Raw genomic sequence first — 26,083 nt, forward strand, 5'->3', positions numbered from 1 at the left:
GGAGTATCGGTAGAGAACAGGTAACACGGGAGAGAATATCATTGAATATTACTGAAGTGTGTCACATAGGGAAATGTCACTAAGAAGTATCACGTACAGAATGTCACTGAAAAGTATCACATAGAGAATGTCACTGAAAAGTATCACATAGAGAATATCACTGAAAGTGTCACATAGAGAATGTCACTGAAAATGTCATGAAGAGGATACACTGGAGAATGACTCAGAGGATAGACAGGAGGCGAACACACAGAGGATCCACTGGAGTAGAATGCTAAAGGTAAAACTCGGATGACGTACTGAGTACACACACTGGTGATCCAGACAGTAGACACACTGGTGATCCAGACACGGGTGAAGCACTGCAGAAGAATACTTGAAATTTAGTACATGGATGATGTACTGAGTATACACACTGGAGTAAGACACTGGTGATTTGTATTGGTGAATATCACTGAAGAGTAATGCTGGTGATTTGCACTGGTGATTATCATTGAAGAATAACACTGGTTATTAAAACTGTGGAATCTCACTGAGAAATAGTCCTGCAGAGAATCACAGGAGAATGTTCGCAGAGTAGCACTGAAGTATATAACTGGAGATCAGCACACAGGAATAGCACTGAAGTATATCACTGGAGATCAGTACACAAGAATAGCACTGAAGTACATCACTGGAGATCAGCACGCAGATTAGTGCTAAAGTATATCACTGGAGATAGTCACTGGAAGCATTTAGCGTGGAGCCTGGAATGATGCTAGTAACAGCAGCTTCTAGGTGTAGACAAGAGTCGAACAGGCAACTTCCTGCTTCCTTGAGTCCAGCTATATACCCTAAGGTAGCTGTCCATTGGAAGAGAGAGTCAGCTGAGAACTGACAAGGCTGCCATTGGACAAGAGAACAATCAGGTGATAGACAACAAGGCTGCGCCCATGACCACCGCCGCGGGAACTCCAATATGGATCATGTGGAAGTCACCTGAGCCCTGGGGGGAATACTCAGCATGTCACCCACTGCTGCACCTGACGTCTGACCGCACTTGCTAGTCAGGGGAATCCGGCACTGTGGTAAGTAACAGTCGATCCCAGGCTGAATCCTGACACTCGTTACTGAGATCTTCATACTCATCTCTTCTTCCCATCTTCTCTGCCCCCTAAACATTTGCCTGTTCCAAGCTTATTTAACCAACCTGTGATTCTACACTGTCATTTTCCCTGTTGTCTTAAATTATGCACTCATCTCTTCCATCCTCAATAAACCATCTCTCAATCCTACCTTTCTCTCCAGCAACTTGTCTCCTCCCCTTTTTTTACAAACTAATTGAGTGGATTTTGTATAACCACCTTACCATCTTCCGTCTACATTCCTATAAGACTGCCTTAACTAAAATAATCAATACCCAGATACGTTCAATGGTTAATTCTCCATTTTCATCCTCCTTCACTTCACTGCCTCTTTTTCTGGACACTCTTGACCTTTGCAGCACTGTGTACTCCTAGATCATCTTCTATGGGATAAATGTAATAGCCAGTGAGATTCAGGTACCTGTAAGTTTTCGGCAATTTAGCCACGAGATGTGAAGTGGCAATAATTTAAAAGGCAAAACAGAATGGTCACATCTTCACTTACAACTGAAGAAGCATAACTGGACTTTCTCACATAGGCTAAAATCATTGAGGATGTGTCAATGTAACTATTAGCTATGCTGAATTGGACATAAGAGTAAATATGCCTGTTTCCAGGTGTATCTTTAGCGAGTATATAAGAGTGCAAGTGTGCACTGACGACAATGATGACTAGTACCAAATCCAAGCATACAGATTGGGACTGGGCTCAACTCATGGGAGTACAATACATCTGTCTAATTTCCATCCAAGTCAGCAACAGTCATATTGTGATTACTTACAGTATACATACACCTCAAGTAGCAAAATGAAGTTATCTCTGTAGAGTCTAGAACTTTATTGCAAGACAAAGTTTTACCTAGACACCAAAGAGGTGATGTCAAGTAAAGAAAGTTCTGAAAAGGTGAGCCAAACCCTTCTGACTGTATATGACATGCATATACAGTAAGATGCATGAGGGGGCTCTTACAAATGAAATGGTTTAACTCTACTGTAGTTTTTCTCATGCCCTGGCAACCGTCCTGTCTGGGTGTCATGACCAGAGCATCCTTACTTGCTGGCTCACGGTCTCTGTCTGTGCAAGTGCTCTGGCGCAGTCCTACCGGTGGGGGTGCTGGTTCCTGGAGGTTGGTGCGAGGTGAGTGAGGAGGTCCCGGGGGAACGGGCCATGCTGATACAGCTTCTCCGTGCTGCAGACTGCTGGGCACCACCATCTTGGTTTTGGGCATGTGACCTGAATGGGCCAATCAGGTTGGAGATTCTGCTTGTGACTCTCAGCAGCCTATCTTGCACATTTCCATGGTACTTAAGGGTGTTCAGCACACCCTCTAGTTGCCAATGCAATGTGTTCTCAGCCTTGCTGTGTGAGAGTTCTCTGTGCTCCTTAGCCTTGGTATATTGCAGTCTCAGCAGTGTCTCACTTGCTTCCTGTCAGCATTCCAGGCAGTTCCCAGGATTCCTGCACCTATCAGCTTTACCCCACGTCTCATCCTCCACTTGTGACTGACCACCCTCACGCACTCAGAACCCACTGCAGTTTATAGACCTCTGATCCTCAGTAAACCTCTATTGTTTCTATGTCAGTTCATTACCAGACACCTGTTTCTCTGCTTCACATAAATTGGATTTGTTTCATTACAAGACACCTGCTTCTCAGCTTCACATCAATTGGATTTCTTTATTATCAGAAACTTGTTTCTCAGTTCCACAGCAATTGGACTTTATTTCTAAGCCAGATATCTATCCTCAGTTCACCCTTGCACTTTTGTTACAGTATTTATATATTTGTTTTATCCCATGTATCCAAATACTCCCATTAAATCTGCTGCCTTTCAGTTTAACAAAATCGTTCCTGCATCGATCCAAATAACCCCCATGTCCTGATAATGGGAATCTGAAAATGAAAAGGTGGTAACCCCAGATCTGCCCTATAGTAGATGCAAAAGATAAGTGTAATCTCTGCCTACATTAGAACGCCAATTCCCACCATCCTTCTTCCCCAGGTGCAGGTGGCTGAATCACACAACTCTGCATGGGCGCATGCCTACTTTCTGGGATATGCCACAGAAACTTGAGTATATCCCACTCTGCATAAACCCTTTCTATTTTTCCTGTTTGTATACATAAAATATCATTTTAAAACCATTTTAAGAAAAAAATATCAATTAATAATATTATGTATCTAAGTTCATCTGTTATATTGTTTTCTGCTCATTTCTTGTAGCCTGTGACTGTGATCCGGATGGAACCCAAGGTAATGGATTATGTCAGTGTCACTCCGACCACAGATTGGGGATAATTGCTGGGACATGCTTATGCAAAGAAAATGTAGAAGGAATCCGCTGTGATCAATGTAAACCTGGCTATTTTGGACTGAGTGCCACTGATCCCGTGGGCTGTCAATGTAAGTAAAGCTTGTAATCCCTCAAACATAAAATAGCAGTAAAATAAAATATAAAGAATTCAGAGTCCAGTTACATTAAATTACACTCTTTATTAACTGTTAACAAATTAGAAAGTTGTGAATGATGCATTTGCCAATTGCAGTGCCCAAGCAAATAATAAATAATGATTCTGGTGTGCTCTTATTTCAGACTGTAGCTGCAACCCCTTTGGAACTCTGCCCTCCTCAGTTTGCGATGCTTTCACTGGGCAGTGCCAATGTCAGAGTCTTGCGACAGGTCAATACTGTGATGAATGTTTTGTAAGTATGAGCAATATACTGTACTGTATTCAATTCCATTTGTCTTTATTATTGATATGTCCTAACGGCCACAGCAGGAAGGAGACAGTGAGCTTTGTACCGGAGGGTGGCACTATACACAAGATATGCTGGGTACTTGCTAACCTTCCAATAATATGTAAAAGCTATTTATATAACAATATATACACAGCATTTGGGAAAAATGGTACCATCATACTTACTTACAGATTTATTCTCATTAACAATAATAACATTTAAACATAATTATACTATAGAAACCATATAAGTTGCAGTGTTTAGCCATAATTATGTTTAACATAATGCTTTTTTTTATCAATATGTTACTAAAAGGGTTAAATAGAGAAAGTGATTAAACATAAACTATACACATAAAGTAGCAAGAATAAATGTCTGTACTTTATTTATTGGCACTTTGTAGTATACTGTTAATCTGATTCTGAGTCAGACGCAAAGCAGCCACAAGTGCAGATATCCATGGCAGCCAGACGTGCTACCTTATGCTAATGAGTATAATGAGTAGTATCTTTTCATCTATGCAAATATCCATCCATATTCATGCACATGGTCGCTCTGCCCACTATTCTGCCATCTGCAGCCACAGCTGTAATCATTATTATCAGTACTCACACCTACCCCTTGCTGGATGTAAAAGACCCATCTGAAACAGGTATCCCATCTCTATCCATGCACCTCAAACAAGTACAGAAGTCTGGCTACACACCCATGACACTTCCCTGAGATGGATCTGTTCCATGCCACAACACAGTTGCCTTGCGGAAATGGAGAGAAGTAGCCAGGCTTATGTATCTTGCATGAAGATGTGTATGCATGATGCAGCACATGTGTAGTTTGCATTTGCTTGCTTTGGCTCATGTGCAGCCTGCTGACAAAGTCATGGCATGCGTCAACTTTTGGTCTTGCCTCTGACTCAGAATCAGGCCCAGAGTGCATAGCTTCCCACAGGGGTGGATCCATAAAAAGATAACAAGAGGGGGCACCATGAATGGGGAATGGGGGGATATTGCATACCAACCAACATCAGTGAGGATGCAGAAGGGACATTTGTGTGTGCACTGAAGATGCACCCTGAAAAGAGTCTTGCTAGAAGGTGGTGTGGTCTCTCATCACACCCCTGTTTACAGCACTCTGGGGGCAGACACAGTGCTCTCCCTATTACAGCATGCACTGACCCCACACAGCACACGCACTGACCACCTCACTGCCCCCCTTCCATCACACACTATTCCCTTCACATCCCCCCTCAGAACACACACTTTCTCCTTCACAACACATACCGCCCAGCTCACAGCTCACTCACTCATGGCACACACAACTTACCTGCTTTCCTTTGGTCTAATTTCCTATCACTCTGATTCTGCTGGAATGGCGATGTGTAGAACTATTGGAGCACATAAGCAGGATAGACTTAACCAGCTGCGTTGGCTTATTTGTAGTGTATATATATAATACAGCCATACTCATTGATACACAGATGGCTAGCAGAGATGGAGTGGAGCATACAGCAAACCAGCTGGTCATGTACTGTATGTAGGCACTGGCAGCAGAATCTCACAGGATCCCCCACAGAGTACACAGTCATGTGCGATTGTGGTGCTCAAACACAGTGACAAGATGGTAATGCATATGCACAGACTAAGTATGGGCATCCTTTTTGGTAAAGAAAGAAACCTCAGTTATTGAACATCGTGGAGAAAATGCAGTAGAGTACTCTATATTCCAAAAAGTCTCCCAAATTTTGGGGATCTCTCTCGCAGGACAGTAGACCATCTCACTTCACTGCTTCGGTGGCTTGATGAAGCATATAGCAGTGAATCACCTCATTATGGTCCAGCCAAACAGTACACACTGCCACAATTTATTGTATTGTACAGTGGGGAACAAGGAAACCTGATTTGCTGGGTATGCTGGTTGGACCCCCTTAAAGGCCAGTGTGCACTGCACCCATTACAGATACGCCCCTGAGCATAATGATCATCTAGAATGCATGGACATTTTTATTACATGGGTCTATACTGTAAGTGCACCTGGAGAAATATAATTTATTCCCAGAAGTACAACAAGAAGATTACAAGTTTATACCATTATATGTATAGCGGAGAATTAATTTTTTTGGATAAAAAATGTGTGTATTTCTGCTTTTAGCATGTTCCTCTTGATTTTCCCAAAGCTTCCAGTCAGTCACTGCAAACATTGCAGATGCCAACATTATTTTCTAACAAACATGTGTTACTGCATATAAAAATACATTTATGTAAATGAGCATTATGCTATATCATAAAACATTTGGACTGGGGAATTGTACTCTTCAATGCTCACAAATAACCCATGTCTTGCAGCAAGACTGGGGAACACTGGACCATGGGATTGTAGGTTGGGGCTGGAGCTGGCACTTAAATTAAACTGTAGCCTTAATAAGTAAGCTCCTCCACCCTGCAATCCCACAATGCCAGTCTTCTTTAGGTGCTTCAATAGGTACCTGTATGCTGCTTGTAGCAGCGGCACAGTCTGAGTATGACGGCTGCTTTTGTCAGCGGCCCGACGCGGGGGTGTGCACATCGCAGTGACCCCCGCAGCACTCTGATCTCCAGAGAGACCACCTGGGCCCAGGTAGCAGCGCACGTAGTTGCCCTTTTAGAGGGTGCTGGGAAAGAGGGTGTGGTCGAGGATGGTGACCGCAATTTTGCAGGGTTTGTTGTGGTGGCTCCCATCCCACGGAACAGGGGGTGTGTGCATGCTGACAGGCAGCATTTGTGTCAACTATCAGTTTTCTGGTGCACTTTTTCAGGAATCCCCTGCTGTGCGCGGCGCAGGTGGAGGGTTGTCTTGGAGGCATATTCCAGTTTCCAGGGCCTCATTTGATGTTTCGCATATGCAGAAACTTATGTGGCTTTGCGCAGTCCCAAAGGATGAGAATCTACTGTCCTTTTCGATTCATTGTGGCTCTGCACCACTCTCTAGGGGGTCTGTCCAAGCATTGGCGATGGAAAGTCGCTACTTTCCCATTGGCGTATCTCTCCGGTTTCCTCAGGGAGGATTTGGAGATGCCGGATTCAAATGCAGATTGAGTATCCAAGTGGAAACACCTCCTACGGTAAATGCTGCGGTAGCCGTTTAAAACACCACACGCCCTTCCTGTCCAGGGCTCAGCCTCTGTCAGGGATATGCTTGCTAGACCTGGGAGGGTTGTCTCAGGTCTGTTTTGATAATTTCTAGTGTCTTTATCCTGCCTTGTCGGGCCACAACATGGGTGGCATAAGATGTGGTCTCTTCTGCTAATGATTTCATCTGGGGGCTTTACAGTGATTTGCCCTGGGATTCCCTGCTGAATTGGGGGGACATTTGTGGCAGGCTCTGTGTGGGAGGCCACGCAAGACGGGGCACAGGTTGCTTCCAGGCTTCAGCTACGTCCGGTTTGACTTGATGGACCTTGTGGCTCTGCGCTTCGCTAAGGCCTTCATTAACAGGGTGTTCCTTACAGTTTCATTGGTTGAATAAGGACGTTCTCTTTTGGCCAAAACTGGATAATCCTCACCATTCGGAAAAGCACTTTTCTGTTGGGGGCTGTCCTTATTTTGGGTCCGTATTTCCAGGTTTTCGCTCCTCTTTCGTGGTGGTGCATTTTAGAATGTCGATTCTTCCCTGACATGGGTTCGATTTCCGGGGGCAGTTTTAGTAACACTCTCCATTCTGGGGACACTGGTCCAAGGAAGCCTAGGGCCTAACAAAGTGTCTCTCTCTACCCAGTTTGCTTGCAAGTGGTAGGGCGGTAGCTCCAGTTCAGTGACCGTTAAGTGATGTTTTCAGACAACTGAGAACTTGGCATCTTTTGCTATGGTTCCATCTGGGACCTCGGATGTCTGCCACCAGGGCATTGTTTATTGTGTTTTCCCACCTCTTTTCCCCAGGAAGTGGTGAACGCCGTGACATTGGCCTGTGCTCTCATTGCACTCCTCTCAGCTGGCATGTTTTTGCTCCACTACCGCCATAGGTATGGAAGCTGGGGTTCTATCTCCTTCCTATTTTGAATGCCGAGTGGCTCATTTGGGCAGTTCTTGTCTCTTCGTGCCTTGAGCACCAAAGAAGGGGTAGTTCAGTTTGCAGAAACTATCTCCAATCGGGGACACACAGAACAGGGGCAAACAAATGCTCGCTAGACGTCTGGAACATGTGTCTTCAGGTTCCGTTTTGGGCGGGTCGTTATGCTTCTCCAGTGGGTAGTCGACCACCATTAGAGCCCCAGTTCCATGGTTTTGCAACATAATACGGTCGTTGCTGCCACTCATTGTGCACACAGAATGGATCATACTTTGGCCCTCTTCGGCGGTCAACTTGTGAAGGATACCTCGGCTTCAAAATTACAGACCTTCCTTGGTTGCTTGTTTCAAGTACTTTCAAATCTGTGCTGTATTCCGACTTTACAAGGTCTCCCTTCTTCTTTGGCTGCGCCTTTAGTTCTGGGGGTGGCCTCCGATACCTCTCTCAAGGGTGTTTTTTTTACGGTGGACAGTGAACGGACCCTGCCAACATTTGTCAAAGGTTTGGTCGATTCCTCATCCGTCAACCTTGTGGATCATTCAGTTGTTGAGCATGTTGGTCTCCAATTAGGGACCATTCAGGGGACTAGGTTCTCCTCACGGGAGTCCCAGTGGGTAATTCGCCAAACTGGACAGGAATGCTCGGCATCCCTCCCGTCTTAGTTCCCTTTCTTCTAACAGCACCCATCACTCTCCATTGGTGGAAGGTTTCCATTGTTTGCTTTCAGGTCCAATCCTTTGACCTTCTGGATTTGCTTTCATTGTGACCATGGCCGCTAGTCTCCTGCTCTGAGGTGCCGTGTAATTGCTTTTCAGCTCCATGGCCTTGGGTCACCATCCACAAAAGGTTCAGCTGTTCAATGGGCTTGAGTTCTATGCCTTCATTCTTGCTCTATTGGGGGCCCTGTCTGTCCTCATGGCAGTTGGTTGGACACCGACCTGGTGGTGGCATATGTACGTCTTCGGGCAGGTACAAGAGCGCAGCAGCAATGTTGAAGTCTTCCAGGGTGGAGACTTTGGTTCAGTCTCTCTCAGCAGTGGTCTTACCGATAGTGTTAAATTGCACAGTGGACTTACTCATCAGAACCACGTTTCTCCTAGAATAGTGGTCTCTCCTTCCAGGGGTCTTCCTACCATTCCAGTGAGAATCCTTCTGCATGGGGATCTCAGGGCCTCTTGGCCTGTTTATGAGACTCTACAGTTTGGTATGGTATCTGGGTATCCATCTGCTACCGCAAGTGGCTGACTTGACTGTTCCGTGGAATTGTTCATCCAGAACATCTGTTTATGCCATCCCCACTGATCCCTCAGGTCTCCAGGGGCATTGAGGCTTCCTGAGTGAGGGTAATCCTAGTGGCTCCAGGCTGGTTACACTAGTTATGGTACGTAGATGTTCTCCCAAGTTCGGTAGGTCCAGAGTGGTGTCTTACACTTCGACCAGACCTGCTGCAACTTGTTCCATTTCTACAAGGACACTTTCCTTGGTTGGTTTGTGTGACGGGGCTTCTATGTCTGAGAATGAGAACTTTGCAGGTTTTTTTCTCTCTTGTGGTCTGTACTAGGCTGCGAGATCAGACTCCGTTTCAATCTCGCTCTTACCTCCGGGTTTGGGAACTTTACCTCTTGTGGTGTAAATGTTATGTGTTTTTGCCTCTCAAGTTTCTTGACCTTCCTTCTGGAGGGTTTGGAGGCCAGTTGACGACTTCATTTTGTGATAATACAGGCTTTGGCCCTTTCATTTTCTTCCAGCAGCATCTGGCTCTTTTTCCAAGGGTCCAAACCATTTCTACAAGGTGTGCTGCATATTTTTCCACCATTTTATCCGCAGGTGGAGCCATGGAATTTTAATCTAGTATTATCGGCTTTCACATAGGCTCCATTGACGTTGTTACATTCAATGGATCTTCAGTTTGTTGCTTGGAAGCTGGTCTTATGTTCCAGCCGACACTTGCTTCAGCCTTGTATTTACACAGAATATTGTCCTTCCAGTCTTCCTCCTTCTGCGACTTCCCGGGACTAGGATGATCTGGCTCTGCTAGTTGGGCTGAGCTCTACAGATTTCCTTGGACATGTCATATTTTTGTATGCCGCACTGTTCTCTGCAGGTTGTTTATGACATGTGGGAACGTAGATGGCTAGCTGCTCAGCAGATCCTTGCACATGGGATCCTCTCGGCCATTAATCAAGCCTATTCTGATGCGGGGCGTCCACCACCAGACCAGATGTCAGTGCCTGCACGTTTGATAAGTTTTTTATGTTTCAGGTTTTTTGCCTCTGATGGCACCCACTATGGGCGTAATGTTTTCCTTTAAGGCAGCCTGAGTGTTCCCTCCCCTGGGGGTGGCTTTTGAACATCCCATGGTCCAGTGTTCCTAAGCCTTGCTGCAAGAGAAAATTAGGATTTTTGGTCAACTTACCATTGAATCCTTTTCTCTTAAGCAGGCTGAGGAACACTGCTATGCCCCCTCACACTCAGTCGTGTAAGATTTTGGTTCTTGACTGTATTTTTTCCTTACTGGTCAGTTTGGTTGTTCTAACAGTTTCACGGGGTTCCTGCTACTCCTCTCCAGACTCTTTTAAAGAAGTACTGGCATTGTGGGATTGCAGGGGGGAGGAGCTTACTTTTTAAAGCTACAGTTTAATTTAAGTGACAGCTCCAGCCCCAACCTACAATCCCATGGTCCAGTGTTCCCCAGCCTGCTGAAGAGAAAAGGATTAAATGGTAAGTTGAACAAAAATCCTATTTTAATGTATTTTACAGTCATGCATAAATTAATATATCCATTTTGGGTTTAACATGCCATTGCAATGCCTGTGTCCTGTTCATATCTACATAACAATAAATATCTTTTTTGTTACCTTTTAGCCTAGTTACTGGGGCCTTGGGAACAGCCTGTATGCTTGTTCTGCATGCAACTGTGATATTGGAGGTGCACACAGTAGTGTGTAAGTATACTATTTTTATTTACTTCCAAAATGTACAGCAGCTACCCTTAGAGAAACAAATAGGACTGTATTATCTCCATTGAGCTATGGAATGGAGGGCATCTGTAATAAATAGATAATTTTAACAGAGAGATTATACAGCCTATAGTCCTCGGGCCAGGTATATAAACCCTTTCAGAATAGGTCATGAATTGAACTTTTAGCCACATCCCATTCACTCACCAGCAGCTACATAGGTTTGTTATTCAGCTAACATATGTATACATTTTTCCTCAAACCCATTAGATTGTAAGCTGATTTGTGCAGGACCAACTTTACTTTTGTTTCAAGTCATTATCTTGTACTACTCTCCCGGAAGTAATGGCAAGAGGGGAAGAGGTAAGGGGAGGAAAGGTAGATCTGAGTATCATCAGCATAGAGATGATAATGGAGGTTAAAAGAGCTGATGAGTTCACATAGAGAGGACGTATAGCACAAAAACAAATGAAGGTAACTGCAGACTAATTCAGAGTGGTCACAAGGGCAAACCTGATGAGTATTCCGAAAATCTTTATGGGAACTGGTTGGCAGGTGCTGGTTGTGCTTTTGGGGGGGAACCCCACATAATTTTTTTATTTTGAAACTTTAAATGCTTTTTACACACAGAAGCCTACACGGATCTCACTAATCTATGTAGGCTTCTGCTATAGACACTGCTGCTCAGGCTAAACTCGCTAGTCTGAAGCAGGTCTATTATTTTGTGAGTTCTTTTTAGTAATTCGCACCCTATTACATTGTTGGAGTTGTATGTTTTTTACATGGGAATACATCTCGATGCGAGTTTGCAGTATGTAAGTATTGAAAATGTGAGAAACATGAAAGTTTGCTTGTTCTCGTGCCCTATTACATGTACGAGTTTTGAAAATGTGTGACTTTAGAGCTAATCTCGCACCTTTTTAGAACTCGTACTCTATTACATTTAGCCAGTATCTTTGTTAGAAAATCTTATTCCTTTCAGGTGAGTTCACGCAAATTTAATTATATAGAAAGGAATATATTTTAACCACATAATTTGTTAGAGAGCTAGTTATAAATTTGTCTCTAACAAGCCTCTTGAAGCTATATAGCTATGAGACCCCAAATTGAAATCCGTATTCCTGGGCGGCATGGCCTGGCGGGCATCGGAGACAGTCATGCTTTCCTGAAGCTCCCAGCTGGCGTCCTTAAATTCCCACTATATCCCCCTACCCAGGGCTGTATCCCCCTCCCCAGCTACATTTACCTGGTGTTCATGTTCGTGGAGTCCTTGCAGGTTGCAATCTGTTCCTGCAGCTGAAGCCGGGGCCTCGATTTGGGAAGGTGTCCGGTGGCCCAATTTCTCGTGGTGTCCATCGGGAGCATTTACTTCTGGGCTCCTCTGTGTCTACTGTCCATCTCTCTAGTCCCTAGAGTGCCTGCCACTCTGCTGACCGTGGTGCCCTGACCTCCAGCAGCACATCTCCCTGCGGCTAACCCCCGCTGCGCGTGACCGGAAGTGGTGGATCCAGCAGCGCCTCTTCTTGCCCAGGGCTTTCTTCTGCCTGTGCTTCTCCCTCCTCATCACGGCTGGCTCCTAGGACACTGCAGGACACTGCAGGACACTGCTGACGGCTGGCTGGACCAAGCCCCCTGTCTCCCATAACAGCTGATCCCTGCACACACAGGCGGTGAGAAGCAGCAGCACTGAGTTATATACCCTGCTACTGATGCAAATAGCTGAGCTTGATAAGCCTGAAAGTCCTCTGAGATTGTATCTGGGAATGAAAAAACACGCATTATCTGAATGATGATCATCGGTTATAACTATACTGCTTTGTAAAAGCCATTCATGCTTGATCCAACTTGATTCTTGATTCTACTTTCAACCATACACCACAGGATCCTTTTGCCATGGGACCTTGTTCCATTATGTCTCCTGATATAATGTGACGGTTTTCCTGATGGCTGCCTAGGTCCATAAAGGGGATGATACCTGGCGATGACCCACTTTTTCTCCTAACTGGCACAATATATGGGAGCTATCCACATATTGTTTTTCTATGGTACACACTTACTATACTTTTAATTCAAAATGGGGAAAAATGAATAAGCCCAAGTCGGAGGGAGTTAGTAGAAGTGACAGCAGATCCTATCAAGATATGTGTCAGTTTCTATAGCCTACTGGAACAAACACCACAGGATAGATATCAACACCAGCCTCCCCTGCTGTCTCTTCTTCTCCAGACAGAATGTCACCTTAGGAAAATCAACCTTCTAGCCCTTCTGCCTCTACTCTATGTGAAGAGATTAGTGAAATCCTTTCATATATTAGATCACTGCCCATGAAACAGGACTTTCAGTCTTTGGAAAACAAGCTTAAGTCTACGCTCCCCCAGGAAGTGGCTACCATTCAATCGGATATGGCAGAGCTAGCAAATTGGATAGATGGATTAGAAGACCACAAAGAGGCATCTGCTGATACTTTTCTTCAATTTAGAGATCTACTTTCTCACCAACAGTCCGAGATTCACTCTCTAAAATCACGCATGGATGACTTAGATAATCGCGGTAGATGCAACAACATCAGAGTACAGGGTTTACCTGAAGATATAATGCAATCCAATCCCACAGATGCCCTCACAAAGATCTTTGGCGAGATTCTTGGCCTAGACCCTAGCAGCGAAATCTTGTTTGATAGAGCACATCATGTTCCCTGACCTAGAGGATTATCTACTGACAAACCTCATGATGTCATCTGCCGCCTTCATTATCATAAAAACTTGAAACAATTGATTTTAAAGGTGATAAAGTTCAGCTGTTTTCGGACTTATCACGGTATACCTTACAACAAAGAAAAACTTTGAGACCACTGACAGATGAACTTCGCAAGCATTCACTGAGCTACTGTTGGGGTTTTCCATTCAACCTACAAGTCACCCACAATGGGAACAATGTCACTCTCCATACACCTATAGATGTTTCTTCCTTCTTTACAGCTTTAGGTTTAGATCCAGTGGTACTTCCAGACTGGGAGGCCTTCCACCGCCCCTTAGCAATTCCTACCCTTCCTTTAGAAGGGAATGCATGGCATCATGTATCCAGTTCAAGCGGAAGATGAGACGTCTGTCTCGCCTGCGCTTCCGCAGAAGAGACTTGAACATTTCGACTCATGTTAGAGATTGGTGAGATTGTACCTGATTTTCCTCATTTGATAAGGATCTAGGTCCTAATCCTACATTATGATGCTAAGGTTGCTAATAACTTACCGAATTTGTTAAATTATGGTAGTTTCCATAGTAGAATCAGTCATGTACCTGTCAGTTTAATCTAGTTACAGCTATTTTTGATACTTCTTTAGTAGAAGCTAATTAACTGCATACTAGTTTGCTTTGCACGGGTTGTTGCTATTATTGTCCCCCTTATCCCCCCTTAGTGCTGCATAATATAATACCCTGGATATGGAGCAGATTTTTCTCTCCCTGTTGTCCAGATGCAACATTCAGATGGCTCAACTATTACGTATATATATACTAAATTAATTGTATGGTTTTTGTTTATAATTGTTGTCTTTTTTCTTTTCCTACTCCATCCTTTCCTTCCTTTTTTTTCTCCCCCCTCCCTTTGTCTCTGAAGGGAGTGGTATTTAGGTGGGTCACTTCTTGTCCATTTAGGTGGGTTGTTTTTTATGCTCTCCTTTCATCGAAATTATATGGCTAGTTGGAAGCCTGTTTTAAAGATTGTCACTATTAATGCTAAAGAGTTAAATATTCCAGAAAAAATATCCCAAATGTTTAGGTCTTTTTTTGCAGATAAAATAGATATACTGTAGCTCTCAAACAGGAAACACATTTTAAATATGGGCATGCTCCTCCTTTAAAGAACTATTATTACCTACATGCATTTTCTAGTGATAATTCTGCTGGTAAAACCTTAGGTGTTGCTATTTTGATTGCCTGATACCTCCTGCTCTCTGATATTTCCACACAGACTGGTAGAGGGTAGAGGTATTTTGGTCAAATGCTCAATTTATAATTAATGTTTTTCTTTTCTAAAGCTCTACACACCCAATTCTGGTCAGCCTTCCTTCATTGCTTCCATTCTGGACAAAGCCGAGGTTCTTTTGGATGGTATTACGGTTGTGGAAGGTGACTTAAAGTGACCCCTTGACCATTCCGTGACACTTCCAATAGAGTATCACATAGGCCAGGAAAGGAGTTCAGGCGAGTAAAGCGCACCCTCCATGTCCATCAACTGGCCTATTCCTGGCGAATCACTCATCCAGCTGAACTTGATTTTATCTTCTTTTCCTGAACCCACCACACTTCTTCAAGAATTGATTATGTCTTCCTAACTCATCATCATTTGCATCTTATATCTGACACTTCAATTGGATCAATCATGTGGTCTGACCAAGCCCCAGTTTTTCTTACACTTTCTCTCCCTCAGCCAGGGGCGTATATATAATGTGTGCAGGGTGTGTGGGGCATCGCACACCCTGCACTCATAGTATTTCTTACCTCTTTGGAGTCCCACGTCGGCGCTGTAAAAATGACTAAAAAATGGCCGCCGTGGCCATTTTCCTGTCGTTTGCGCATACGCAGTACAGGGAAAATGGCTGCCGCGACCATGTTCTCGGTGACCTGTGCCTACTCTATAGACTCTGGGTGCACTCTAGGGCCCAGAGTCTATAACTCCAGTGCTGGCCGCACAGCTCAGTGCACTGCCGGTTGCTGGACAGAGAGGAGGGGGCCCATGTCGGAAACTGCACATGGGCCCCCTCCTCTCTAGAAACGCCCCTGCCCTCAGCATTAACTCAATCTTTGGACATAGCGTTTCAATTATCTCCTTTTACAAGATGCATATTGCAAGTCCCAGATTGAGTCCTTTTTAGACTCTTATATGGAAAGGAATGATCAAGATGACATTTCCAAGATAATGGTTTGGGAGGCATATAAATGCATTCTGCGTGGCACATGTATACAAGTAGGTGCTTATTTAAAAAAACACAAAACTCAACAGAGAGATGCCCTTCTTGCTGAGATCAAATCTCTAGAAATTTCCCACAAAGCCTCTTTGTCCCCACATTACTATACCAAGTTGGAGGAAGCTAGGTCCACCCTCCATAGCCCTTTCACTGACAAAATCAAGTTATCCTACCGTAAATGTCGTAGTCGCTATTATCAATGGGGCAATGAGCAGCATGCAGTCACATTCATTCAAGCTATAAAAGACAAATACGGTCAGACACATAATGAAATAGAACAAATTTTTGAGTCCTTTCATTCTTACTATCTTACTACAACAAACTTTACAACTTAGCGGGATTAGGACCTGATAAGGATATTCTTACACACGGAGAGGCAGTCTCGACATACCTTCAATCGCTTAATTACCCTACTTTGTCCCAGGAGGATGTTGATTCTCTTGATTTGCCCTTTCTTGTTGAGGAGGTTTATCGGGCGATCTCATCGTCCACAGTTGGTAAAAGTCCTGGCCCGGATGGCTTCTCTATAGCTTACTACAGGGCTTTTAAGAGTAGATTGGCTCCCCTATTGACCCGTGCCTTTAACTCGATTTTAGACAAGACTTGTTTCTCCAAACAATCGCTGGAAGCACATATCACTGTCCTCCCTAAGGAGGGTAAAGACCTCACTTTATGTCCTAGTTACAGGCCCATCTCACTCCTAAACATTGATTTGAAACTTTTTGCTAAACTCTTGGCCAACCGGTTGATATTTCTTTTGCCTAAATTGATTCATGGTAGCCAGGTAGGCTTTGTCCTAGGCTGTGAGGCTAGAGACAGTACCACTAAAGTTATTAAACTGATTCACCATGCCTCTCTTTCATCTTCACAGTCTATTATTTTCTTGACTGATGCAGAAAAGGCTTTCAACAGGGTTGACTGGGAGTTTATGTCGGGCCTTTTACGTCATTTAGGTTTGGGGTCTACCTGTCTACACAGAATATTAGCTTTATACGATGCCCCCTCAGCAAAAATCAGGGGAAACAGCTCTCTTTCTCTGAATTGTTTGATATATGAAATGGCATGAGGCATCTCTCCTCTCTTGTTTGTCCTTTGTACGGAGGCTCTGGCGAGGGCTATTCGACTCAACGTGAATATCTCTAGTATATGCATAGGTGGTCAGGAACATAAGCGGGCCCTCTTCGCAGACGACCTACTAGCACTGATCACTAATCCGATTACTGCCCTCCCAAACTTACTACTGGAATTCTAGAAATTTGGCACGCTCTCAAATTTTAAAATGAATCACTCCAAATCTGTAGCCATGAGCTTGACTGCACAACCATCCTTAGTAGACAGCTTGAAGCAGTCCTTTTCTTTTGTTTGGCACCCCTTAGAATGAAATACTTAGGGGTTTATGTAACCAATGATTTTTCCCAACTGTTCTCGAACTATTTCACGCCTTTGCTACCTGCCATTTGCACCGATTATAACAGGTGGTACTCCACATGTTTATCCTGGATTGGTAGGATTAACATGGTGAAAATTAATTCCCTATCCAAAATCTTATATTTAATGCAAACTCTTCCAATCCACATTCCCCCATCATGGTTCTCAGAAATTCAGCGTCTCATTAGACAGTTTATTTTGAATGACTCCAGACCATGCTTTAAACATGATATCCTATTCCGTCGTAAACATGAGGGCGGTTTACAATTCCACACATCACTAGCTATTATCATGCTATAATGCTTAATCGCATTCTGGAGTGGTCTCGAGCAAAAGGTTTCAAACAGTGGATTGCAGTAGAGGAACTCCCACATTAAAGAAACTAAGATGACTCCCTCATATATCGTCTATTGTTTCCTGTCATCTTTTCTTGGTAATTCTGATTTCTCCCTGGGGGCTCCACGTACTTCCCTTAAAAACTGATTGGCTACTGGTCTTTGTAGGCTAGGTCAGATGGTATGCTCATCAGGGGTGTGCCCTTTCGCAGAGCTTAAGGAATCTTGGGACTTTTCCCAGTCCGAATTTTGAAACTATCTCCAAATACGACATTTCATTACCTCCTTGTATACACTCTCTGACCTCACTAGGACCCCCACCTTATTTGAATCTTTATGTTCTGCTTCTAAAACTCTGTCTCATACTATATCCACATTATATTCATTAATTATTGAAACATTTTTAAATCGCCCCCGTCATTCACAAAAGTATGGGAGAAAGAACTACATGATAAAGTTCAAGATATTTAACAATACTTTTGCTATGCATGATTAACTAGTGACTCTCAAAACCCATTACAAAGTTCTCTCCCGCTGGTACAGATATCCTGTACTTTTAAATAAGTATCCACAGGTTACAAAGAATTACTGGAGATGTAATTCTGCTCCTGGTAGTCTCCTCCATATATGGTGGAAATGTCCTTCCCTAGCTCCATTTTGGTTGAATGTTTTTGAGTGCTCCAATACAATCCTCAGAGGGGAAGTCCCTAGAGACCCTGGGTTCTGGCTCTTGAACATAACATCATCTTCCACTGCTTCCTATAATAATTCTCTATTAAGGCATTTAAATAATGCAGCTAAAGCTGTCATTCCTGTCTTATGGAAATCTACCTCCCCTCCCTCCATTAAAGATTGGTTCAAGAGGATAGACTACTACATTGATATGGAAGACATAATTTCCTTTTCTATGGGAAAACCTGCTGATTTTAATGCCACCGAGCTCCCATGGCTGGAGTTCAAAGATTCTACATTATGTACTAACTATACTGGGTTACACAGTTTATTCGTGTCTACTACTCCTTAATTCAAATACAGTATATCCCAATATGTGGTCACTAACAGGTGTATCCATCTGTCCCCTCTGTGATAACAAAATATTGATTCCCTTTATCATCCTCCCTTACCCCAGTGCCAGATTAAGCTCTGCATGGGCCTGGAGCTGAAATTTATGAAGGGCCTACTGTGTGCCACTGCAGGGGGTATGACCTGCAATGTGAGTGGCATGACCAGTGCTGTGGCGTTGTTGTCTGTAAAGGGCTAGTATAATGGCAGGTGCAGTTAGTGTATACCATCAACCACCTCAATCTAGCTCACCTCTTTGTATACTGTATTTGTCCCTGACCCCACAACATTTTGGTAGGCCGATAGTTACCTATGGTTGTGGGGCACATATTGCACACACTTTGTGCAGGCACATGTGTAAGTATTGCTGCCTGTAAGTCACTTCATTACCCACCACCCACCACAATACTTTCCATCCTCAATGCTATATACAAAACCTCTTACCCACTAAAAGTCAGATACCATTTATCAAACACTGAAATACCCCTCACTGCCATCATTTGACAACCCCATACAACAGCCACTACCACTCCTGGATCCACACTATCACTCCCTGACCTCAAATTGCTCCCTCTGTATTTCTTCTCACCACCACACTCTGATCCAATCACTGACACACAAAAACCCCTCACTCACATCATGCCCTGACCACATAACGGGCACAGAACTATCTCTTAATCGCCATCATGCCCTGACTTTGTCTATATGTGTACCCCTCTTGTCTATATGTTATGTATGGTTCTCTGACCCCATACCTACATGTATGCAGCAAGCTTGCCCCATTCCGTGTATATGTTCCATATTATATTACACCCTCATCTGTATATTCTGCACTGTGCTCTTCCCTCTCGCATCTGTATGCCAATTATTATCCCCCCTCCTCCTCCTCTGTTCACATTATTGTGTTCCCCCTTCTCATCTGTGTCCATTACAATATTTGTCATCCCCTCCTCATCTGTGTCCATTACAATATTTGTCATCCCCTCCTCCTCATCATCTGTGTCCATTATGGAGTTCTAATGCTCTCTCCTCCTCATCTGTCCGTTACGCTGCCCAGATCATCATCTGTATCCATTACTCTGTCTCGTCCCCCCCTCCTCCTCTGTGTCCATTACTCCCCCCTGTGTCCATTACTTTGTCGTCATCCCCTGCTCATCTGTGTCCAATTTTCTGTCTACCCCACCCCCTCTATGTCCATTAGTCTTCCCCCACCTCCTTTTCTGTGTCCATTACTCTGTCGTAGACCCCTCTTCTTGTATCCATTACCCTGTCACCCGCCTTCTACACCTCTGTGTCCATTACGCTGTCATGGTCCCCTCATCTTCTGTGTCCATTAAGAAGTTCTCTTCCTTCCTCCTCATCTGTGCCCATTGCTCGGTCATTATTGTCCCCACTCCTTCTCCATTGTGCCCATTACTCTGTAATTGTTGTCCCCACTCCTCCACTGTGTCCATTACTCTGTCCTCCCCTCCTCCGTGTCCATTACTGTTATTGTCCCCTCCTCCACTGTGCCCATTACTCTGTCCCCCTCCTCCTTTGTGCCCATTACTCTGTCCCCCCTCCTCTTCTGTATCCATTACTTTGTCCAACCTTCTCCTCCTTTGCATCCTTTATTCTGTCCCCCTTCTCCTCATCTGTGTCCTATACTCTCTCCTCCTCCTCCTCATCTGTGTCCTCCTCTCATATGTTTTGTTTTCTCCACTCCAAGTTCACTTACCTGCTTCTCTTCTCTCTTTCACTGTCTCAACTCCTCCTCAAATCTTACAATTCCCGCGGGTCTTCTTTCCACTGCCAGGAAGATTATGTAAATTGCTACCGGCAGTACAGCCACGGCGCTCTGGTAGTCAGGAGGATCCTCAAGAGCACCACCAACTCCTCAGTCAGCCTCAGTGTCAGCTCACGTAGGACCATCCATGCGGGTACGCCCGGCAGCATCAATGTGACGTCACCAGATACAGCAGAGCTAAGGCACATAGCATGCCTTAGCTCCGCTGTATCTGGTGACGTCACATTGGGAGGGCATGTGCCACTGCGCCGCACTTTAAATTCATTTTACGCCTGCTCAGGACTCTGGGGACGGAGAAGTTAGTTGCCCTGTGCCGGTGGGGGGATGGGGCTGGAGGTGATGGGAGAAAGGGTTTGAGTGGGCAGGTCCTCGGATGGCCGCCCACTAGTGGTGATAGGATTTTTTTTCTCCTGTCTCCAGCGGATCCTACTTGTACTGTGAGTGTGGGCCTATTTTCATTTGGGGCCTGGAGCTGCAGCTCCACCCGCCCCATTGTTAATCCGGCCATGCCTTACCCCCTTGCTTGGTACTTCTCCCCTTCTGACTTTCCCTCTCCTGATTTCCTTTCTATTTTCTTGTTTTTCTTGTTCATTGATCTATTGATTTTTTTTTAATTTTGCTGTGACCTATCTATATTATAATTTTGTCTATATTATTTCAAAATGGAATATTTTATAAGTTTATTCATATATCCATTTTATCTGTATGTATTCCATTTGGATTTGCTTGGTCTTTTTTCAATAAAAAAAAGTTTGCATAAAAAAAAAGAAATCAGTAATCCTATAATTTATTAATGGAACGGTGTGAAAATAGCACAATCTATATTGTTAAAAATGAAAACGAAACTCTTACAACAATATGATAATAAGTTATGATACAATAAACAATGGCAGATGAAATATAAAAAATAGTACATTTATTCATATATTATGATAAAATGATAGGTCTATATTGAGGAGACCATCATATGTATGAGTGATGAATAACATGCATAGACAAAAATCTCAGCAAAATGAAATGATAGTGAATGGATATTGAATATGTAATAAGTCCAAGTGAAAAAAATGCACATGTGTCCAAGAATGAACGGCTTGAAAAAGCATACTGGAACACTATGATACTGATGACCTAACTTGCAGGTAGGTGATGCCGTGAATGGTGTCCAATCAGTAGATATGATCCCTTTTCACAGGTAGTATCCCTCAGTATCCAGAAAATATAGCAACTTGGTGCGATCCACTGGAGGGTTCCTATATATTCTGTGGGAAGGATGGAAATTAGGACAAACGTCTCACTCAGTGGTTTTCCCAGTATTCCATAAAATGCTGGTTGAAGAAATGTTCAGGTTTTGTGTGCAATAGGTGCCTAACGCGTTTCCCTGTATCCTACAGCTTCATCAGGGGCTAAATGACTTGGTCTTCATTGCCTTGTTATAAATACCCTTCTAATTAGTTGGCAATGGTTTGCACATGTTCTCATTACAAGGTGATTGGATTATAATCAAGACTGAGACAATATATGTATCCTGTAGAGGCCTGTCCACACTGTAACTGCCTCTGGAGCCGTCCCTCCTGCTAAACCTAAACTCAGAATTTAATAATACTGTATGTCTTGTCTTCTATCTGGATTACTCATTAATAGTGCACATTCCTGTATTATATTTATCCACTGGGTATATCTTATTCTCCAATGCATAATCAGTCACCAGGTCATACTTGCCTACTCTCTCGGAACGGCCACGAGGCTCCTGAGAATCTGGTAGCTTTCCCAGTCACCCGGAAGAGTGGGCAAGTCTCCCAGACTTCGCCGCTACCCATCTGTAACTCCTGCAGCCGCCCACTTACCAAGCACAAGTAAGCATTCTGGGGGGGGCAATGGCGTGATTCATGCTGAATTGCGTCATCATAGTCCTGCACCCCACTTGGCAATGACTATGATTTTGGTACTGTATAGTGGGGTGGTGCTTGCACCACCTAGTCCCCGCACTGCTTACCTATGCTGCTGCCATGCACCCTGCTGTGCTGACCTGCCTGCCAGAAAGTAAGCAAACCTGGCACCTGTGCTAATATCAGTATTGTGAGCGCACTCTACATCTGTATTGTGCCAGTGTACAGGAGTCACGCATGCACAGATCCACAAATACTGGCTCAGCAAAATCATGACCCTATTCTTACTTGGCAATAACAGATTTCCTATCGCTGTGAAAATGGAAAATCCGTGGTATACTCTCATGTTAATAAATAGAGGCTTTTGTATTCCTAATATAGGTCAGAAAAACACACGACTTGTACTGAACTTACAGTAACTGTGTTGTTTGTTTTTTCTTATTTGTACAGGTGCTCTCAGAGTACTGGTGAGTGTGACTGTCTTCCTAACATTGTAGGACTTCAGTGTAATCAGCCAGAAAATGGATATTACTTCATACCACTTGATTATTATATATATGAGGCGGAGAAAGCCCAGGCCCTCTCTGGATCAGCAACCATAGTGAGTCATTTACGTTGTTACGTCAAAAGACTGTTCTACATAATAATAATAATCATAGTAATAATAACAATAATATTGTTATTTATAGTACAGAGAGATTTAGATATCCCACACAAAGGAGATTCAATTATTAGAACTGTAAAACAGCAAAAAGGATGATGTATGACAACAAATATATATATATATATATATATATATATATACACATATGCTGGGGCTAGTTCTGATCTATCTGCACGGATAAGAGCTGAAGACCCGGTACTCTGTTAATTTACCAGCTTGCCCAGTTGCTGACCAGACAGAGTAAGTACTTGAAGCAAAATGGAGGTGGTACTCTCGGGACATTAAAAGCCAATAATTACAAATGCCAGTCAGCGCAGCACTGACTGGCAGTTGTGATTATTGACTTTTAACGTTCCAAGAGTGCCACCTCAATTTTGCTTTATATATATATATATATATGGACACTTCTTCTTTGATGGCTTGAACATTATGTGACAATTTTGAACCTTGACAAAGGTCTCACATGGGACCGAAACGTTGGATCTAGCCTTTCTTATAACACTGGTGGTATGTAATTAAAAGGATGGTTTTTTTCTCTGCAATGGTGAGTGCCCTCACAATTTGTGAATTTTTTTGGATACAAGTGGACCCCAGAATCTTTCTGATGGTGACATTGAGGTTGCACCCGTATTGCCTCAGTGAGTGTGGGTCTTATTGGAATTTTATATATATATTTAGATATAATGTCAGAAATCCACTGCACTCGCCACTCCTAGATTTGGGGTGCAGACCTGCACTTGCCATTCCCAGGACTGGGGTGCAAGTGGCCTGTGACCACATTGCTTAAATAAATAAAAACAGAAAACCCAGCACTCACCATGTTTAAACACTCACAATGATGTAAAAATAAGTAAATAAATAATGGGGATTTAGTTCATGGATTGATCAATGCATTTAAGCCCGCAGCCCACATCACGGGACCCCACTTTCTGCAGGTCCTACACTATCCGTCACACTGACGGAAACCTGTTAGCTGCTATCACATAGTTTAAACTGAAAAAATGTTACCTGGTTTAAAGCTCACCTGCCAGATAATGGCTTTTAAAGGTAAGGCAGTCACCTGACATAGCTTCTATCACACTACCAAAAAGACAGCTGACACAGGTTAATATAAATGAGTTTGCACATAGGGTGCATGGGAAAGCTATGATCACAAAAGGTTAATAAAAATTAACCACATAAACAAAGTCAGAAATCCACTGCACTCGCCACTCCTAGATTTGGGGTGCAGACCTGCACTCGCCATTCCCAGGACTGGGGTGCAAGTGGCCTGTGACCACTTTGCTTAAATAAATAAAAACAGAAAACCCAGCACTCACCATGTTTAAACACTCACAATGATGTATAAAGAAGTAAATAAATAATGGGGATTTAGTTCATGGATTGATCAATGCATTTAAGCCCGCAGCCCACATCACGGGACCCCACTTTCTGCAGGTCCTACACTATCCGTCACACTGATGGAAACCTGTTAGCTGCTATCACATAGTTTAAACTGAAAAAATGTTACCTGGTTTAAAGCTCACCTGCCAGCTATGTCAGGTGACTGCCTTACCTTTAAAAGCCATTATCTGGCAGGTGAGCTTTAAACCAGGTAACATTTTTTCAGTTTAAACTATGTGATAGCAGCTAACAGGTTTCCATCAGTGTGACGGATAGTGTAGGACCTGCAGAAAGTGGGGTCCCATGATGTGGGCTGCGGGCTTAAATGCATTGATCAATCCATGAACTAAATCCCCATTATTTATTTACTTATTTATACATCATTGTGAGTGTTTAAACATGGTGAGTGCTGGGTTTTCTGTTTTTATTTATTTAAGCAATGTGGTCACAGGCCACTTGCACCCCAGTCCTGGGAATGGCGAGTGCAGGTCTGCACCCCAAATCTAGGAGTGGCGAGTGCAGTGGATTTCTGACTTTGTTTATGTGGTTAATTTTTATTAACCTTTTGTGATCATAGCTTTCCCATGCACCCTATGTGCAAACTCATTTATATTAACCTGTGTCAGCTGTCTTTTTGGTAGTGTGATAGAAGCTATGTCAGGTGACTGCCTTACCTTTAAAAGCCATTATCTGGCAGGTGAGCTTTAAACCAGGTAACATTTTTTCAGTTTAAACTATGTGATAGCAGCTAACAGGTTTCCATCAGTGTGACGGATAGTGTAGGACCTGCAGAAAGTGGGGTCCCGTGATGTGGGCTGTGAGCTTAAATGCATTGATCAATCCATGAACTAAATCCCCATTATTTATTTACTTATTTATACATCATTGTGAGTGTTTAAACATGGTGAGTGCTGGGTTTTCTGTTTTTATTTATATATAGATATATATATATATATACACCGAACAGGCACCACTTCAGTATCCAAAGGTTAAAGTGTCCCTGGTGCCCTACTAGGTGTCCCAGCGTGGAATCCAACATACAGCATACGGAAGTCGGCACTCAGGAAAAAATAGTGTAAAACAGGCAGTAATGAATCAACGTTTCGAAACTTTAATGTCTCGTCATTTATACACACAATACTGTGCAAAAGTTATAGGCAGGTGTGGAAAAAATGCTGCAAAGTAAGAATGCTTTTAAAAGTAGAAGTGTTAATTAGTTTATTTTTATCAATTAACAGATGAGAAATCTAAATCAAATTAGTATTTGTGACCAAGTCAGTGTTTTGTAGGATTATAGTCAGGTGTATGATTAACCAATCATACCAAACTTGATCATCATTTTCATATGTAGGTTAAATCAATCATTAACTGAAACAGAAACAGCTGTGTAGCAGGCTTAAAACTGGGCGAGGAACAGCCAAACTCTGCTACAAAGGTGAGGTTGTGGAAGACAGTTTTATGAGACAGGTCATACACCATGGCAAGACTGAGCACAGCAACAAGACACAAGGTAATTATACTGCATCAGCAAGGTCTCTCCCAGGCAAAGATTTCAAAGCAGACTGGGGTTTCAAGATGTGCTGCTCAAGCGCTTTTCAAGAAGCACAAAGAAACTGGCAACATTGAGGACCGTAGACGCAGTGATCAACCAAGGAAACTTAGTGCATCAGATGAAAGACACATCATACTTATTTCCCTTCGAAATTGG

At 43.3% G+C, this 26,083-nt stretch overlaps 1 protein-coding gene across 2 annotated transcripts in view; it reads left to right on the forward strand.

Annotated features, from left to right (window-relative positions):
- LAMB4 (laminin subunit beta 4) overlaps positions 1–26,083 on the forward strand; it is a 269,670-nt gene that overhangs the window by 132,779 nt on the left and 110,808 nt on the right. For both annotated transcript variants that reach the window (XM_088480192.1, XM_088480193.1), the window contains 4 exons: positions 3,349–3,528; positions 3,719–3,828; positions 10,771–10,850; positions 22,779–22,929. In XM_088480192.1, coding sequence (XP_088336318.1) covers positions 3,349–3,528; positions 3,719–3,828; positions 10,771–10,850; positions 22,779–22,929 — 521 coding nt within the window. The remainder of the gene's footprint in view (positions 1–3,348; positions 3,529–3,718; positions 3,829–10,770; positions 10,851–22,778; positions 22,930–26,083) is intronic.

Source organism: Taudactylus pleione, unplaced genomic scaffold, assembly GCF_031769625.1.
Source record: "Taudactylus pleione unplaced genomic scaffold, aTauple2 ptg000251l, whole genome shotgun sequence".
Taxonomy (NCBI): Eukaryota; Metazoa; Chordata; class Amphibia; order Anura; family Myobatrachidae; genus Taudactylus; species Taudactylus pleione.